Source organism: Prinia subflava, chromosome 1 (assembly GCF_021018805.1).
Source record: "Prinia subflava isolate CZ2003 ecotype Zambia chromosome 1, Cam_Psub_1.2, whole genome shotgun sequence".
Lineage (NCBI taxonomy): Eukaryota > Metazoa > Chordata > Aves > Passeriformes > Cisticolidae > Prinia > Prinia subflava.
In genome coordinates this window covers 24,783,604-24,803,952 of record NC_086247.1, presented here as the reverse complement: position 1 = coordinate 24,803,952, position 20,349 = coordinate 24,783,604, and the positions used below count along the sequence as shown (strand labels likewise).

The window sequence follows — 20,349 nt, the reverse complement described above, 5'->3', positions numbered from 1 at the left end:
ACAGACTAAAATAATGAAAAATGTCCACCCACACGTTGACAATGGAAAAACACATATGGGAACAATAAATACCTTATCTCTGGGAAAATTCATCTCCACAGCAAAACCAAAACAGAATACAACACGATCTGAGAAGGCAACAATGACTGCTCACAGATCACAGCAATTCAGAGGAGGCAGTTACTGGCAGGTGAGAGGCAGAATAACTTCCTGACTTCAAAGAAGATTTTGCTTCCCTGTTTTCTATTTTGCACATCACGTGTGTATTTTATTAATTAGCTTTTGGATAAGATTTTATCTTAAATTTCTAATAAAAGGTCAACAAGCATAAATCAGTGGACACAGTCACTGTATTTACACAGTGTGGCTCAAATCAGAAGAAATGCCTTTCCTTGGATGGCAGTGTCACAATCTCGTGGTGTACTAATGATTAGCAGCACTTTGGGAACGGGCTGGTAGCTGAAACTCCTGACATCCCCTTACTCTGAATCGTGCAGTTTGCAAAACTCCAGCTTGTTACAAGCATACCATTTTATTATATTTATAAGCAAGTCTCAAGACTTTGTAAAAGCTTTTATATCTACAAATGAAAAATATAAAACAAACAACAGTGATTATAGAATTAGGTAGCCGACAGTTCCTGTGAGCAGTCAGAAATGATCCTGAACCATAGTCAGATGCAATTACATGCACTAAGCTATGGAAAGTAGCCTTTACATGTTATTCATTTCTCTGACTCTCTTAAAAAGAAAAACTGTAACATGTATCTGTGACCTAGCAACAAAATGGTTTGAAATACTTTCCAGATCACTGAACTGTACAATACCTTTAAAAATGGGATGACAAAAGGTCGCAGTGGGAAGTTAGTAGCTTCTTGCAGTTTGGAATGAAATTCTTCAATTGTCAAAGTAGAATTCTATTGAGAAAAAAAAAAATCTGTCTTGGTGACAAAATAATAAAAACACTTAGCAAGAGAAACAGTAACTGAAGAGCTCTGAAACTTAACTTGATATTGGTGAATTAAGAAAAGCATGCTGCATATTGAATGATTACTTTATTAAAATACACAAAGGAAAGCACAAGCATCTCAGATATTCAGCACCTGTTGCTTAGAGTACAGTTTAAGCTCTTAAGGGTAAAGCATGCAAAGACTTTTACATTTCAAACATCAATTAAAGATGCTTTTTCAACATTTTTTTTAATTTCACCTTTTTCTACTGTTTTCTTTTGAAAGAGGACTGTTTACTATGTTCTAGGCTATGTAGAAAAGTCATTACTTTAGAGATGAAGTCATAATCATGAATTCCTGATGCTGACAGGGTTGACCAAGGGAATAGCATGATATGTGGATTTTCCCAAGGAAAAAAATCCTAATTTGCTCCAAAGACCTCAAATGAAGTTAGAAATCAACTGTAATTAACAATGGGAAAGAAGTTTTTATCTGAAAATTAGTGGAATGTGAATGTTCCCAAAGCCATCTTCAGTTTCTTTACTAGTTCCCCCTTCCAAAAAGAACCATATGACAAGCAAAATCCCATTAAAACACATATTTTGAATACAGAAACAAATGAAGAGCAAGAATTACTAATGTTATACTGCCTACATTAAATTTCCCCTTGACACACACCCAGCTGAAGGGGCATCCACTGCTGTCAGATAGAGGTTTGTGAAGATACAAGCAAAGATTGTCAAGTCACTCCTCAGCCTTAGTGCTAAACAGTGCTGTCAGTCTCTCCTCCAAACGAAATCAATGGCAACTGCAGCTGCTCAGAACAGATGTAAATTAGAGCACCACAACAGCATCTTCCACAGTACATCCAATTATTGCTGAAGGAAATACATGGGAGACAAGGATGTCTGGCAGAGAGAGGACTTTACTGTGAGTAAGAAGAACCCTGGGCCAGATTTCACAGTTTGCATGTAAAAGGGCAGCCCAGGTTGACAGTAGTAGGTAAGAAAGAGCTGGAACTTTCATTAAGCCATGGCATCACATAGAGATAACCTTACCAATATAGTGACTTAAGCAGCAGCAGTGCCTCGTTGGGTTCATAACTGTTTGGTTCAATGATCCTGAGAAAGAGTTTTTCACTGCATAACTGCAGTCCATACGTACTCAGCTCACCCTTTTAACCATTGGCACTATATATACAGGGCTCTCTCCTTTTCCCATCCAACTCAACTAGGCAAGTCAAACCATATTTTACTACATTACAGGATTCAAGGTATGTCTACATTAGGGGTACTGCCAGTATAGAATGAAAACCCTCTCACACCATCACACCATAACAATATACAGGCAAAAACAGCTAAGGCTATACCTAGAAGGGAATAGCTGCCACTTGAGGGAAGCTAGTAAGGCTTCCCATGAGGGAAGCTACTTATGTTAGCTCTGTCAGCAAGAGCTGGAGCTTCATTCTTGTATGTTTGGTATCCCTAAAGTACGATGAACACAGAGCATGTGACCCACTCATTTATAAAATAAACATATCAAGCAAGGAAGAGGGAAAAGAACAGAAAAAATACTTGCTTACCACAAGTCCTAGCACAAGGGTACGCACTCTCTCCCCAATCTCTGGTGAAATGTCATTGCCAAACTGCTGTAAGGTTGTAAGAAATCTCTTCAGTTTGCTGAGCTGCCTAGCTCCACAAGCTGGCGGTAACTGCTGGTTAGCCAGAGAAGAGGAAGAGGAAGAGGATGGCCCATTGCTAAAGCCATTAGGAGGAGATGGAGCTCCATTCAACGCTGTTGGTGAATGGCTAGTGCCATTGGTTACTGAAAGAAAGAGAGACAGAGGATAAAATAAAGATTGGGGTTGGGGAAGAGACAGAGAGAAAGAGGAGACAGAGGGGAAAATCCATCAGCTTATGTTTTCTGCACTTGACCTCAGAATTAATTAGGTTGCACAATCAAAGATAATTAGCCTTTAGACAGAGCAACAGTCTGCAGTTTATATCTATTTCCCAGTAGCTGGTGCTGAACATTGTAAGGATTGGAAATAACAGCAGCTGCCTCTCACACAGCCCCTTCAAAATGCTCCTGGACCTGAAAAGCATCATTTGAATACCAGCCTTTTGTCAGAGGGTTTTATAAAGAGAGAGAGGGAAATGGAGAGAGAAAAAGCATAAGTGATTGAAGCACGTATGATCGAAGACCAAAACAAAATTGCTCTTTGGGGTAGAAAAAAACATGCAGACATATTTCATGAAGCCTCCGTTTATCTCTGAATATTTTTACTTGTGTTTTGTACACACAACCGACAGCTGTGTTTATAAAACAGGACTTTCACGTTTTAACCTTACACCACCCAATGAGAAGGTTATTTTTTCCAATACAGATTTCCTAGCTGCTAACATATGGAACACACAAAGTTGTCTGTGCAGGTACAAATGCTGCCAATGCTCCCTGTGTCCTGAAGTCTTGCAGTAAGGGCATGAAGCTAGATTTCAGAAGACTTCTCAGAAACCATGAGCAAATCTCTCTGCTTTCATATGCAAGCACCTTATCTCCAAAAAGGATAAAAAAGCATTTCCCTCCTGTTGTAAGGTTGCTGTGGGAATAACTATCCGAAGTACCAAGCATTCAAAATTTAAGGCAATGAGATGCATGCAGACATACTGAAGACTACAGAGAGTTTCTGGCAGTGATTTCAGTTTGATTCTTATCCTCAGAAGAGAGCAGAGAATCAAACTGAGGACATCCTCTTCCACTCAGGTTAGCTGGAATAGCAACACTCAAAACACATGCCATTGAGGTTGAGTCTGATTTGCTAAAATGACAGCAAACAGCAAGAAAAAGGATGGCTCCCCTAGAAATACAAGAGTACCAGTGCACTGGCAGGTGTGGGCACGTAGCATGTGACTGTGCCCAGCAACAGCTGCACTCAATGGACCACCACCCTGGAGAAATTGTCTGCTTTTTCTGAGAGGGGGAGTCACTTAGAACCCATCCCAAAAAATCATCAAAAAATCAGGAACTTGTCTACAATCAAAAATGCATAGGAATATTAGCTTAACTTGTTTCCTACTTAAAAGCACAACCAGGGCAAGTTAGGAACTTTAAATACTTTCAGTGTTTCTCAATGACCAGCCTCTCTGAAGCCAAACATCCCATTCTCAGGAAGTCCTTTTTTCAGGGTGGACACCTACTACCAGATATAAATCACTACCCTATCACCATATTTAAATCACTGCCACAAACCTTCAAAGGAGTTTTTGTTGCCCCAGTCACTGCCTTCCAGAGGCACTACAGAAAAAGCTCTGTGAATTGTTATCTAGTCTCTGCTTGTGTTTTATCCTAGTTTTTGATTGCCTATTCTGCCTGCGTGGGCTAGTGAGAACAAGGATTGGAAAAGGCAGAAACAGAAAGAAGCTGGCCTCAGCAAGTTCAGCTCCCCGTGTGGCTCCAGGGCACGCTCTGCTGCAGTGGGTATCTGAGTAAACAAATACGTGGTGATTGCAAGGAACTCACACAGCCACAAGTCATCCTACCAGGAACTCAGTAAATGAGGACTGGGGAGAGTAGTGACATGCCCTGCTGATCTACCCTGACACCACCCAACAACTCTGTCACCCGTAAAGGGCTGCTCTAGGCAGAGGGTGCTGGGGCTATGATCAAGAAAGCAGAGAATTGTGGAGTTCATCACCTAAGAGATACAGGGAGAAGAAAAGCTGGTAAAGATTTCTCCAACAACAAAAGAAATATCGAAATAGCCCCATGATTTCAGTGCTTTCCTTATAATATCTGAATTTGCCAATTGGCAAAGTTGTGCATAATTTCTAAAACAAAACCATGTCGCTAATCCAAAAGAATTTAGCATTTAAAATTTCAAACTACAACACGTCAAGAATTTTTAACCATCTAAACCAAAGAAAACAAAGATATTTTAGACCAGAAAACAAGTCAGATCTTTCTGGCCTGCAGGCATTCCCACTGTAGTAATAATAAATGTAACAGACACTGACAAAAGTGACTGTTTATTGTACAAGCTGGAACAGCTAAGGCCAAACTCCAAAATCTGACAGGGTAAAAAGAAATTTAAATCAGGGTTTTTAAACTTTTAGTCTTCAAATAAGGAGCCCCAGAAATCAAGCTGTGGTTCACACACCTTCCAAAGTGTTGAACTCAATCAAATAAACAAACACCCAGAAGCCCTGTGAGGACTGTAAGTGTGATTAAAGAACATAGTCATATTCTTTTTACGCTTGCCAAAGATCATCCTGAACTGTTGGCAGGGCATCACACTGGAAAGCTTAATCTCAAGAACCTGATCCTGCAAAAACCTAGAAACAATTTAACTTCCGACTGAAGCAGCTCCAGTGTAAAGCTCCATCCAGGATGATTCAGGTGCTGGAGTTAAGCAAAACAGACAAATCTTTGCAGGATCGGGGTCACTGGGTTAAATGTGAGTTTATGTGAATAGCTGGCACAAACTCTCCTCACTGTTTAAGTTCAACATAAATTGTCAGGACAGGGTTCCCTGTGATAAGTAGTACAAAGGCCTCCAGCTGGCCTTCTGCATAGAGGTGAATTTTAAATAAGGTATTTAACAGAGAGAAAGGGACTAAAGCAGACATAGGCAAGACAAATAAAAGATGCAGCCTTCATTCTGTTTAGGCATATGTATTCTACTGTTCTAAAAATGTTTTATTTAAAACGTGAAATGTAAACACATTCTCATGTTTATACTATTACAAGGCAGTATAAAAGAGACCAAAAAATTTGCAGCTAAATCTTAGTATGAGAAATGTGGATCACTTCATGGCAGTGAAAAGAATAGTCCAGACAACATGCCAGATTCAAATCTCAGTTATGCTGATATGAATGCAGCATACATCAAGACTAGTAGAGTTTGTTATATGTTTACATCAATAAGTTGAGACAGAGATGCAGCCCTAAGTGATTTAGAGAAGTGGTAACAGACTAGAAACCTCTAGATAAAAATTATGAAAGGACTCTTGTTTTGGTTATATATCAATATTAGCTAGACATTATATAGCACTGAAATCAGAATTCTTCACTGAAATACAGGCAGGAGGAGGATTAGTATTTTTTCATTATTAATTATCTCCACTTTAAAAACAAACTCCCTGAAGTTTCTATACAAAAGGGAATGGGATTGTTTAAACAACATAATGGTATGTAAGACAAGAAGGTTTTCTGTCCTTCTCACAAGAGGGCTAACCTGAGCATTAAGTACACGGGAAGCCAGTGCTCAGTGTTCTTTGACACTGTGACCAAGTGGTCAATGAAATAACAACACAACTCTGAGCTGAATGTCTTAATACTTTAAAGATGCATTAATCTGTTTGAACTTTGTTTTGCTTAATTACTTTATCTCAATATAACCAAATGTTGCTCCTGCCTCTTCATGCACATTTCCCTTCACCTCTTTTGGTTTCTGACATACAGAATAGAAAGATGGAAGAAAAGGAAGAAAATAAGACTAATTACACGTTGTGGGCGTAAATGAACTGGTTCTTGGAGCTCCTTGGGTAGTGGGAGGAGGTGGCATGGTTGGAGGCGTCAGCCTGGATTGTGTCTTCACATCCACAGGTGAGTCTGGCATTGTGGAATGCTTCTCAGTGCGATCTGCAACACACACCACAGGAACACACCGGTTTATTTCCCCAAGCACACCCCCTCCAACAAAAACTTAAAAACTAATGCAAGAAGTGAGCCATTTCAGCATCTGCTGTGAAAGATTACACCTGATTATCTACTCCAGTGTGTTCTTCCCAAATTGCATCATCTAAACCTTACTTAAGAAGGTGCAACACAGATGGTAAGACCTCATTTGTAGCAGTGCTGAATTATCTTTTGTTTTTATTTCTAGCATGTACAGATGCTACCTCCCAAGCACTCCTGGAGCTGCAATAATGCCACCTCCCATCAAGGCTCTCATGTTAGCCAGGAGGAAAAAACAGATGAAGGGACAGTAAGATAATAAACCCCCTTATGACTTCTCTTCCAGAACTAAAACCTGAAGCTCTTTAGTACAGGTGAGATATTGGGTGGAATATTGGCTAAAGGCAGCTCTCTTCAAGTCTCTTCTTCATATCACCTGCTGTCCTCTTCATTGCTTCTCTTTGTAATCTTATGTTAAACCTATGCTAAATACACATACCCCCTGGATCACTTTACCACAGTGCCCCTGGTTATTCTCATGTTCACCAGAAAAATAAATACAACATGCCAAAATAGTGTGTCAATCATCTCAAATACATACAGTTATTTTCAAATAAGCATGTACGTTTGCACCTTCACATATCAAGAACAACTTTTAATGTTCAAAACCTGCAAGATAAGCAGGAACATACATCCCCAAGAAAACAAAACAAACATAAGGCAAAACCAGGAAGAAAATTTAACACTTCTTTTGCAACTGAAGATCTAAATATACAACACACATGATATAAAAGCTACAGAAGTGCACTCTTTTTCCCAACATCTTTTTGAATGACATTACCTTGTTTTTTTTTTTTTAAACCATCCAAGCCCATATGTTTTCTTTATTAAGAATCAGCAAAACACAGCAAAATTTACCAGCTGAAGGCAAAATTAAGGCTTTCTCACTCATGCCAGGAGTTTAGCAAGCCATCTTGAAAAAAGATGAGTACAGTGATGTTTAGCTTTTGATGGGAATAAGTAAAATTCTTCAGTCCTTTCTTTGGGGAGTCAGGTCTATTTATTTATATACAGCCCAACAGAAGTCTTCCTGAGCTCCACAAAACCATTCTGTAAAGCAAGTAAGTGTCGCTGCTAATGGGCAAGCACGTAAGTCTGTGGTTTTTATTCAAGACATGTCACATTCTGTATATTCTGTCACTTCACTTTGTGACACAATTCCTTGTTCTTACTGACAATATACAAACTTAAATGAAATAATCATATCTGAAATTTGCTCTGAGAGACAATAACAGAAATTCAATGCAATGCACACATTTAACAAAGAACGGGTATGTTTAAAAGAACCAAAACACAATTATCAGAAAACTTAAATACGAGAAAGTTATTTTAAAAAAGGAAGGGGGGGGGGGGGGGGAGAAGGGGGAAAAAAAACCAGCCCCCACACCCCACAAAAAAATTAACAACACAACAGATACCAGTCTTTATCTGTCTGAAATGGAAGAAACTGAGGAAGTGAGTAGTAAGTCCCAGAGGTGCAGCGTATCAGGTACTGCAATTATAGAAGCCATCTTCAACCTTTGTTGAAATGCCTACAGGCAATGTTTCAGCTCTCAGGGAAAGGGAGTAATTTCACATAGAATTTAGAGACAAGTTTGGGGAAGATGAGCAGTGAAACATTCCCAGAATAGGATGAAGGGAATAGAGATACAATTTTATAGGATCTGTAGTGTTGATCTAAGGTTAGTAAACCTCCACTTTGGAGGGAAGAGTATGCACTATGATACCTTTAACATTAAGGTTGTTGCACAGTTAAGTGCAAATCAAGCAACAGTAAATTATTACATGCTGGAAAACAAAAACAGGTTTCTAAACAAATTCTATACATATTTCCTTTCCGTATCACTATACCACAACAGTTAAATCTCTATCTTCAATAAGCCATTAATTTAATATAAAGAACTATGAAAACTCTTCTTGAAATGTTAATTGCTTCCTTAATAGCCGAATTCATCTTGCACTCACCTCAACCAACCTCAGCAACAAGGGAATAAATAGCTTTCAGCTCATGTTGCAACAGAGGGAAAGAGGCACAGCAGTGAGCCCAAGCCCTCCTAAATAAAGGCAAATATTTCTCCCATGCCAAGAAAGGAGAGAGAAAGGGAGGCTTGCCAGAGCTGGTGGGGAGATAACAGTGGGAACTGCTGGTCCATCTGGTTTTCATTCTGCTAACACTCACATTGAACTGTTAAGGAAGGCAGTCCAGGTACACAGATTTGAAGCATGTGGGAACGCAGACACAAGCACAGAGGAGATGGAGGTGGGTGGAAGAAGGAGTGAGAGAAATTGAGCTCCTCTAACAGACTGCTGCTCGCTGCAAGCAGGCACAGCCTGTATCCTCCAATTCAGCTGGTGATAACTAAAAGCGATCCTGAGCTGTAACCAACCGCATGGCTTCTGCTCCCTCCCTTTCTTCACTGCATTGCAAAGTTCAGGTTTGATCAGAAACGCACTCAGATCAGAGGGGGGAGACTTTCCAAAAAAGCTGGCAATGTTTTGCTACTTAAATTGAACATGGTAGTGGGAAATAGTGTGTTGGTTTTGCCCTTGAATTTCAGGTTGCCACTCTATCATGATCCAAATGGTTTTTACTACCTCCAACAGTTTGCCACCCAGTCTGCAGATTGCTGAACTTTCCACAGACCCCTGTACTTCTCATCTAAATCTAGTAACATTAGGTTTGATTTTCCCAATCACCTTTCTTTGGACCTCCTAGGGGTAAACACAAACACGCTTTCCTTACCACTTTTGTTACCTTTTCGTTACCTCTCTCCCTTGCAAAGCCCTAAATCCTACTCTCCTACTGTCTGATTGCAGGCAGGCAGATTTCTCTCTGACTGTCTGTAAGTTCTCCAGTCCTGCCTTCTTTAAGGAGATATTAAGGCTCCTTTCAGGCACACCACAAAACATTTCTTACCAGAGTACAAGATTATTTTGTCAGAACAGAGATTATCTGTGGGGGCAGGGAAAACGGGCTTTTGAAGAAGTACAATGCAAAATGCAAAGCTCTTCCACATGCTTGGAAGACACCATCACACCACCCAGGAGAACAGCCTTTACAACTCTCTATTCCACCTTCTTTAATAACAAAACTCCTGTAGGAGCCATTCTTGTTCTTACTGCTACTGTTTACCTCTTCCTTACCTTTTCATATAGCTCCCTGAATTCTGAGGGAGTGGTGGGACTGGGAGCCCCTGTCTACAGCACCCACCACTGTCCCAGCACCCACAGCCCCAGAGAACCTGAGCAGCTCTAAGACAGATCACTCAGGGGATGAAGTAATGATGGAGAGTCACAAATCAGAGCCATCACTGCTAAAAGCATTAACAGTTCTTGTGATCTGAACTCCTAAAGCTTTTGGTGTCTGACACTTAGCCTATAACTCCAGCCTCTACAAATCATTATTTATTTTTTAATTAATGAAACCAATAAACCTAACAACCAACACTTTTTACTGTAATGGTTGAAAAATAGCCTGATGATATGAAAGCTAAAGACAAAATGGTATTTAAATCACATTCACAAGCCAATTTCCTTCAAGGCATGATACTTCATGAGGCTTTTAATGTATGGACATTCTTCATACAAACTCTCAGTGGATATTCTGCTATTCGTACATTCAGAGGTAATGAGCGTTTGGTAGGGGAAGAAAGAATCCCTCAAGAGAAAAAACTCATATTAAAACCTGCCTGGGTAAGATTTCACATACATTTGTTCCAGTTTTCCAATACAGAGACATATACATCGAATTTCTCCTGAAATTTGGAAGAACTTTCATCACATCTTAAAATTGCTCAATTTCTTCAATTCAAAAACATGTTTATGCTCTTGAGTCAAACCAAACTCACCACTTGCAAAGCTAGTACCAGCTATCTTTTTCCTCAGATGGACCCTGACATTTCAAACAATAATCCTGAACTAGAAAACCAGAAAGTTTCATACAGGCAGCATCCCACAGCATCCCACATTTAAAAACATTGCCTGTATATACAGAGGGAGTAACTTCTTTCAGGTGCAACAATTTCTTCCCCTGAATCCCTTTAAACAATGACAGACCTGTGCTCCTTAGCCCAGGATAAGTTCAGATCAAATGGGACTGAAACCAGAGGTCCTCCAAACTGGAAGGAAAAGGAGACATCTGCAACTAATTCTGTAGTGTTCACTGCAATCAGTTCAGGATGGAGAAAGATGGTGAAATAATGGTCTAGTCCTAATCCATACACACAACCCTCTGGAGCAGCGAGCGACTTAGAATAAATTCAGAAAACATGTTTCAAGTATGCAGAGATCTATTGCATTTGCTTTGGATTACATTTTTATTTAAAAACAAAACCAAGCAAAACATTTTGAAATGCACATTCTTGAATCTCCTTTACAGCATAGAGTGAAGAACTGTGATTTAACCACAGAAGTATTTTGCTTCATTTAAAATTAAAGAATGTTGTAAAACCAACTTTAAATTATGACATTTCTTCTGTGGGTTTCTTGGTTCATGGAACTATACTGTTCCTGTTGTTCATTCAGTTTTTATGGTAGAGGTTATTTCTATCTCTATATTTAGCTGTGAGGTGAACACTGATATTTACTGTAAGAACAGTCAAGCTTCTGAAACAAACAAGGAAGAGACAAAGCATGCAGGAGCCGGCACAGAGATGTGCCTGCATTCAAACTGATTTACTTTACTTCCTGTACCCTACAAGATTTAGTCCATTTTTAAAACAAGGCGGTCTTTCATAAATGGCAACATTTCAGCTCACATGGCACACTTCCAAGTCTAACGCATCAAGGAAAGCTGATGTATGGAACAAAATATGGAATATATAAATACTTTACTGATACCATTTCAATAGCCAATTCAATGTCAAACATTTCTAGGAGTGGTGTGGTTTCAATTTCCTTTTTTAAATGAAAAAAAATTGTGGTATAATACGCTGTGGCATTTATTTTACTTTTAGTTAGTGCAAACAGTTCCAGATGTACACTCAGGCATGAAAGATTCTTAAAAGATGCTTTATATTGATTGTACAGTACTTTCTACTTTGGTGCCAACATTTAAAAAATAAAAATAAAACTTGCTAAATTAAAGGAGTCCATTGTCTTGTTTCCTTTAAACTCAGGAAAAGAGCAAGCCCCACATATGACACAAGGGATTAGAACCTGCCTCCACCACGCAAGTTACAGGAATTGTGACCTAAATCTAAAGGATGTAATAGTGATGGTTTCTTAGACTCGTTGGACTAATTTTCCTTATTTTGACAGGGGTGGCAGGGAATTTGCAAGCAGGTAACCACAGACTGTGAGTCACAGTGGTGATGAACCTAACGTCAGACAACCACAAGTCCAATCTAGGAGGACAAATTCCATAGTTCTTCCATCCATAGTGCTATCATGTTGCAGCCAGTAAGAACTTCTCCTTCAGATGTGGCCAAGCCCCACAGGACCATTAGTAACAGGCAGTGTTTGTGGAGACCCACAACTCCTGACCCTCAAACCTGCTGCTACACCGAGCAGCACAATATTACAAGGTTGTCTTGGTTGAAAAGAACTCATTTGAGAATGCATGGTATAAGCCTGACATATCTGGTAAATCCCACCCACTCCATGCACTAAAACCCTGGGGAAACCTGCAAGTCATACAATGCAGCCATAAACATGACCTGCGGACACCACCACTGCAGACCCCCTCCCTGCCAAGCATGCCTGGGGTTTTTTTGAGACTGGTAGTCTTCATTCCATTCACCTCTCAGCCCTTTTGACTTCTTTTTGATCAATAAATAAGGACCTAAACCCAATGGACGTTTTTGTGCTGTACACAATGATTCCGAACAGGCATAATACAGACATAACTTTCTCTCAGCACCAGATGCAGTCATGTTATTGGCCTAGAAAGAAAACCTCATTGGGTTTCCAGTTCCCCAGTAGAGAACTTCCGGATGATTTGCAGGAATGCAGTATCAGAGATCAGCTCAGACTCTGTCTTTTGTCACAGAACATTACCTCTGCAAGATTTATCCACCAGGAATCAGAATCCGTGTGAAGTGACTGATGGATATGAACAGCAAAGTTTTCAGATGACATAACATTTCAATGCCTCTTTAGCATGCTGGGTATGACGCTCACATATTGAAGATGACCCTTTTGCAAGAGCAATATCACAATTTTGCTGCAGTCTTATCTTCATTCTCCTCTGCTCAGATAGTTGAACAATTCATATCACCAGCTATTCTTCAGAACAAATGAAAGCACACTCAATTTACCCATTTATGCTCATTTAATATGCAATAGCTAGAAGAAATTCTGTATCCTAGGAGTTCACTGAAGTTATCTGAGGCCAAGTTATAAGAGTTTTCTTCAGCTGTGCTAAAATAAGCCTTAAGCATAATACAATCTCCTCTGTCTCCAAAAAGCTGAAAAGGATTTTTGTGCTACTGTCTTTCAGTTTTGGTAAATCTTGTGGATGATATAAAGCAGGTAAATAGAGAAAATGCTTTATGTCATGTTCTTTGTCCACAATGATACCTTGACTGGTCCTAACTAACAATCATGACAATGAACTACAAATGCAGAAGCACTCTCTTTGATTTCAGTTCTTTATGGTGAGAGGTTCTGACAGGTAAAAAAACTTGGTCCCACAATCATGGCTTAGCAGCTGAAGGCCAGATAACTACACATATTATAAATTAAGCAATGCATGAGTTCAACCACAGAATTAAGACAAAAATGTCATGGCTTGCTTTGCTTGGACATATTATTTTTTCCTGAAAGAAATAAACTTGTCTTACCATATAATTTCCTTTTAAAAGAAGGGGGGGAAATAAAAAAATAAATTTTTTCCTCTCATTTAACAATCTGACATGTTTTGACAGTTTCAAAACTATCATAAATTCACTTTCAGTTATTTAATAAAAAATGGCTCATGTCAGAATTGCACCTTTTTTAAAATGCCTCTTTTCTCCCTCACCCTTTCTGGCTTTGCAAATTTTACCACGTATAATTGCTTGAATGCAGGGAAGAGGAACACATTCTAAATCTAGATCTGCTACCACTGTAATGGTTTATGAAATACTTAGCAAGAACAGACAAGCAAAATAAGGGCCAAACTGTGGTGGCTGCCCTCAGTTTCCATAAGCCACCAGGAAACAAAGTCTACAAGTACCTTTGTCATGGACTAATACACACCAGTTGGCCTGTAATGAAGCTGAAGACAATGTGGATTTCTTCTAAATATCCCACCAAACATCCTGAAAATTCCTCTACATATGAACTAATGCAGTTTATAAGTAACAGTCCCATAATTGGTATTGAAATACTATTTTCCCGTTTACATTGTTTCCTGGATCTTTTCTTTTTGTTGACAAGCTATCCAACTAAGAACTGTGTGTTTTGAGTGGTTCTCTTGTGTTTCACGTCACAGGAAACTTTACTGTTATTCCAAACTCAGCTCAGCCATACTGAGGGCTCATGTGAAGTGACAAAGTGGCAGTCTGGCTCTGGCACGAAGAACTGAAGAACAGCCAGAGCAACCACTGTCCAAACTCACTCCCCAGCCTCCCCCACAAGCTACAGAGGTGATCACCTCTCCACATCAACAATCAATCCCTTTACTTGTATAGAGGAATTGTTCAGCATGCTTTCAGATGTACTTTCCCAAAGGCTCCCTGATCTTAGGCTCACTAACTCGTTTCCTTTCTGCACCATCATCCCTGGAAGGCCTACCATTGTCAGGATTACATACTATTTGACAAACTACAGATGAAGGCAGACTGATATCTAAGAAACACAAATGGATCAGAATCTAATTGGTATTGTTTGCATGCTCTTGTATACTCAACCACACACAACACGGATCCTTCCCACCAGAAGTCAGATTCTTCTCTCACAGCATCAATTGAAATTTCGTAACTTGGTCTCCAGAAGTATATTTACGTTTTTCTGGACAAAGTTTGTCCAATCCTAAATAACAGAAATCATAGATTCTGTAAACAACAGAACCACAGAAAGACTTGGGTTGGAAGGGGACCTTCAAGATCGTCCTTTTCCAGCCCCCCTTGCATGGACAGGGACTTCTTTCTCTAAACCAGGTTGCTCAGAGCATCATCCAACCTGGCCTTGAACATTTCCAGGGATAAGGCAGATTCTCTAAGCAACCTGTTCCAGTGCTTCATCATCCTCACAGTAGAACTTTTCCCTAATAATCAGTCTAAACGTACTCTCAGTTTGAAACCACAGTTTGTTACACAATGCTAAAAGTCTGAAGCAAAATAATTATAAATTTCTTCATTTTTAATGCACTTAATGGAAAGTGTAAAGGATAGCTGTACTCATTTTAGAAAAGTCCTAAGAGAATACTGATACTATATTTCATTAGATTTAGCTGGAACTGAAATCTCCAATACAGACTACACAAAGTAATCTAAAGCAACTAATTTAAATTCAGGAAAGTTAAGGCAATAAATTCCTCTGCCAAAAAGCAAAAAAAGTTACTACAGCTGTAATTTTAAGAGGCATTGCTTATATTTATATAACATGCCAGAAGTCCTTTATGCTCAAAAAGAATCAAATACAGGTGTAGGAGGTGATATTTTCCATGGTCACACATCTGAAAATATGACCCAGGGACTACCAAGAAGGTAATTTGCTTAATTATAAAATGTGGAATTTGCCATGGACAAGTCAAGATCCCATAAGGTGAGGAGTGGTGGTGGCCAGCCTGGGACAGGTGGCTCTCCATCTTGCAGATCAAGGTCCCAAATCCCTGCTCTACCAGACTGCACCATTTTACTCATCCAAAAACCCAGTTCCTCCAAGTGATCTTTCAAACAGTGACAAGTCTGTTCCATTACACCAGATGTGCAGGTCTAGGGAGCAACACTTTACCCATAACACTGAAAGGAGAGGCAGCCAAACTCCCTCTCTCCTAAGTACCAGAACGGTCTGAGGAAGTCTGCTTACTCCTGCCACCTAACACAGCTAAATTAGCAGACTAAATGTCCCATATAATCACTAAAGAGTTAGAGTCTCTAATTTTTTAATCTCTATGGGTGCTAAATCAGGCATAAACATTCCCATATAGATCTAGGTTCTTTGCCTCATGAGAACCAGAAGCATTCAGACTGCTCTCACAGTGTGGCTGCTCTACACAACAACTGGTGGTCCTCAGTGACCAGGCATAGTAACTCCTTGGCTTCTACTTCAGCCACTCAAGACAGGTATTAATCCACCAACAAAAATATACAATGAAGCATATTTCCCCCAGAAACCCTTGCTCAGGTGTTGGCACTCAGGTTAGCTACTTACTGCCACTACCAGTAAGACAAAAGTGAAACTATAGGCTTTTTCCCATCTCTGTATTATAAAATGACACTCTTCTTATCAGTACTTCAGCATTTGTAGGAATACACACTTTGGAAGACTATAATTTCACAGCATCAGATGACGCCATTAAAGATATCTTTTATTTACATGACTCACCGTCTAGACAGAGTGTGAGAAAATACTCATTATTAGTTACGAGTCAGCTCCTCCTCAGTGCCACATGTCACACCAAATGTCTTTTATTTGGGCACTGGATCACACCTGAATAAAGCAGTGGAGAGCTGAGAAGGGGGAAAGAGAGCCTCAAAAACGTCACAAGAAATGAAGACCCAAATATGTTCTTAGATGAGGCAATACTACTTATTGACAAATAAATTCCCAAGGAAAGCAAATACTACCATTAGCAAATCCAAAACTATGTTTTGAATCATCTGGCCTAATACATCACATGCACTCTTACAAGAGAATGTGAAATAGTATAAGCATATAAAGGAAGAAGGAAAGGAAGGAATTTGTGTATGTGATTTAAGACTAACAAGTATAAAACCAGATTAAACCTCTTTCTGAAGCCAGAAAATTCACACAAATTCATATTGGCACAGAAATCTCTGGTGATCTCACCCAGAAAGAGAGATGCTGGGTTAGCCTTGCAGGCAGACTCCAGCTCCAGAAACACTCAGGAATATGTGTTTAACTATAGACACTGAAAACAGCTGTAGGTAAACTAATGAGACCACTCACAGGGTATACAATTACACGCAACGTTTCTAGACCTTAGAGCATCACAGCAGTCCTAGTCTTGCACAATAAAGCTTAAAACTTCCTTCTTTTGAAGCATCTTCCCTATGTTTTGAATTTTAAATAGCAAATCCCAGCTGAAGCCTGAATTGAAATAAAAATCAGCCATTATTACAGAGTCCACTGAAAATATATGCAAATTTTTAAAACAATTTTATGTATCATAGCATTGCCATGATTGATGACAGTTCTACAAAACAAACTTCATTTCAAGCCCAGGAGATTCAAATTAAATGTTCAGGTTGTTTTGGTTTTGGTTTTTTTTCCTCACAAATACATTAAAAAGCTTTTTATATTTATAGAACAACTATTTTCATCAAGCCACCTAAACCTATTACTCCAACACAGGAATATTGATCTTTGTGCATCAGTGTAGCTTCTACAGCTTTCTTCTGTACATGCAGATATGTGTGTGTCCACGTGTGTATGTGCACACAAACTTGTACACGTGTATGACCAAGTTTTATTTACTTGGTTTTGCGTATAAAAATACTTACTGTGGTTTTTTAATTTTTTTTTTTTTTTTTTTTTTTAACATTCAAATTTAGAAAGCTGCAAGAGGGAAAGAGCCTTCAATTACACTGAAGGGAGTGTTAAATGGAGGGGAAACTTCAGGGCGAGAACTCAGACACGAAAGAGAAACCACTCAATGATACGAATGCAAGCGAAATATTGACAAAGTAAGGAAGTCTGATGCATTTGAACTCTGAATGTTCAATGTGGATGCGCTTAACCCTTTCTGATATGGTTACATGCTCTTGTGCATATTAAAAATGTTATGAAATGTAGCTTTAACTCCCTCTGTGCTATGGAAACACTAGTTGGCTTTGGGCCTACTGGGGCAGATACACTTTGTGTCCCTGAGAGGCGGATTAAGCAGAAGAGAGGCCATTTCTATGAGACAAGGCGGGCTCCTCCCCAGCAGGGCGGAAGGGCCGCGGCGGGGCAGGGGGGCTGCGGGAGCACCGGGAGCGGCTCGGGCCGTGAGACCACTAGAGGGAGCCGGCATTGTGCCGGCACCGGGAAAAGCCCTGCCCGCACCGAACACTCAAAATAAATGGCAAGCTGCTCAGAAAGCCAAAGGGACCCGCTCTAAGAACACTTCTTCCCAATATCTTCAGCCATGGGATATAAAGGAGAGCCCATGATGCCCTGTGTGTGCGTGTACACATCAGTATGTGCTATTCTGTGCCCACAGTACCAACAGCATATTAAGTTATTGTCCCTAAAATTCAGCCATATTGATTTCATTCTCAAAAGAGGAAATAGATAGCCCTGGCTGCAACAAAAGACTTTTTTCAGTACCTCCTATTGTCGCCTCTCACCCCAGCCAAACAAGTTAGATGTTCCCACTTTGCCCCCAGTTACCCCCTCCACCTTCCCCTGCTTGGGTGATAGCTTTCCATGTGACACATTCCAAAAGTGGAACTGCAGAAACAACACAATAGGCAGTGTCATGCCTACAACTCACACTATATCTAGTCATAAAACCTGGACTGTGCACACTCAACTACAGCCATGTGACAATGGCATGAACTTGAACATACCCCAACACGATGTAACACCATTTCTTTTTTGCACCAAAACACAGAGAACCAAACAAAACCTGGTATTACTCTCACACTTATAATCAGTTAGAGAGATCAAATGGCAAGCAGGGAAAAAAAAAAGCTCATACAGATCTTTATAAAACATCCTTTCAGCACCACATATGTACTAAGAAAGCTAAATCCCATGGGCAGATACAATTCAAAAGCACAGACAGATAGTGACTGCACTGGCATCTCCTGTGAAAACGTCTTTCTTTATGGGCTTCTTGGAATAGAAGATGTAAAGCACATCAGCACTTGTCTGGTAAACTCTAATCTGCTTGGATATGAAGAAATTAAGAACTGCTGAACTGCAACAACTATCCACGGCAAACTCCGAAATGATGAAAGGAAAATTAAAAAATGGGGAAACAGGTGTACCTGGATGAAATACTAAACAGTTAACAAGAATAACTGTCCCCAAATGAGTTCCTAGCCATTATCTTTTCCATAATTATTGCAAGTAGCTTCAGTAACTGTGCATACAAATGACCCATAAGAAACTTAACAGGTCATTTCCAAAGGTGATTATGAGCCCTGACTTACAGAGCTACTTGGGTTTTCACACAACTCTGTTCAACCAACAAGCTGCACAAAATTAAGATAAAATGTGTTTCCAAAACACCAAGTGGAAATAAACTTTCAGAAACTAAAAGGTGAACGCTCAGGTGGTGAACACTGATGAATCAAATGCAGTAATCTTCATAAATGAAATGTTAAAAAATTTGCTTTTGTCTGTGCTCTGGTGTCAGAAGAAAGGAAAGGAGGCAGCAATCATATGTTAGAGCCCTTCCAGTGTCCCATACTACACTAAATAATGATGTAACATGTAACAGTGAAAAGGCTAGGCAGGAGAGATAAAAATTATAGTAGGCTATCAGAGTGCACATCTGCTATAGAACACAGTATGCAGAGCAGAAACGTGTCAGTAGATGAAGATGAACCCAAATGAACTTAAAACAACAACGGGATGCTCTTCACCTTGATGGTCCTTCTTGGCCCTGTTTCGTAATGGGTAGCTGTGCTATTGCAACAAATGAACAAGCAATAGGTTTGGTTTAGAAAATATTAGAAAACTATTCAGAGGCATCATTTAAGGAGAGTAATAAAGAATAGGAGTATAGATGTGCAGCTTCCTCAGTTGCTGAGGTTGTTAAAGAAACAGCAGGAGACACAGAAACAGATCCTGGCACTCCCACTGTGAATAGCTTGGGCAGGTTGTAAAGAAATTAACTGAGCAAAACCAGAATAGATTCACTTAAAATATGCCCAGAAAAAAGGTAAGAAGAAGCATCCCAAGCTATATTAACCATAGGAAACAAAAGACATTATCAGTTTTCATTCATACCAAATAAATAAGAAAATAAAACTATAAAAATCTTTGATCTTAACTGAAACTGAACAAAGATATTGACAACTAACAAATATTGAGCTAACTTATGTTTAAATCTGTCTCAACAACTGAGAAAGAAATGGGCAAGGACGGTACCAAACTTGGATAAAAACCCCCCTTGATTCTGGAATCTTATATGTGATTTTTTTTTACAGGAAGGAGTGAAATAGAAAATGGGACTCTGATAATATTTGTTCTCTCACTTTCTCTTCTAGCACAAAAAGAGAGAAGAGGTAAAACAAACACACTGAGATACTATTACATTGTTCAGCCAGGCCTGGGATCATGGGAGTCTCTCAACAGTCCCTTCCTTTTCTCCAGAAATCCCAAACCCTTGCAAGAACAGGTACAGGAAGCTGTATGGCCTCATTGGTTCAGCAGCCTTCTGTCTACTACTCCCCACTAATATTTAAAACAATCTATCTTTGTAATTTCTTTTTTTAAAAACCATCTCAAATGTAGGTTTTAAACACATGCTCTATATCATCTTATGTCATACTGGAAGAAACAGCTCCTTGAAAGGCTGAACTTCTATTTGTGATTATTTATGTAAAAGCTGTGTTTTCTTT

At 39.5% G+C, this 20,349-nt stretch overlaps 1 protein-coding gene across 5 annotated transcripts in view; it reads right to left on the bottom strand.

The window, feature by feature from the left end:
- The window catches only part of RUNX1T1 (RUNX1 partner transcriptional co-repressor 1), a 121,647-nt gene that overhangs the window by 44,581 nt on the left and 56,717 nt on the right, over window positions 1-20,349 (bottom strand). For all 5 annotated transcript variants that reach the window (XM_063391303.1, XM_063391285.1, XM_063391320.1 and 2 more), the window contains 3 exons: window positions 6,452-6,589; window positions 2,532-2,773; window positions 827-916 (listed from right to left, as the gene is read on the bottom strand). In XM_063391303.1, the coding sequence (XP_063247373.1) occupies window positions 827-916; window positions 2,532-2,773; window positions 6,452-6,589 (470 nt within the window). The remainder of the gene's footprint in view (window positions 1-826; window positions 917-2,531; window positions 2,774-6,451; window positions 6,590-20,349) is intronic.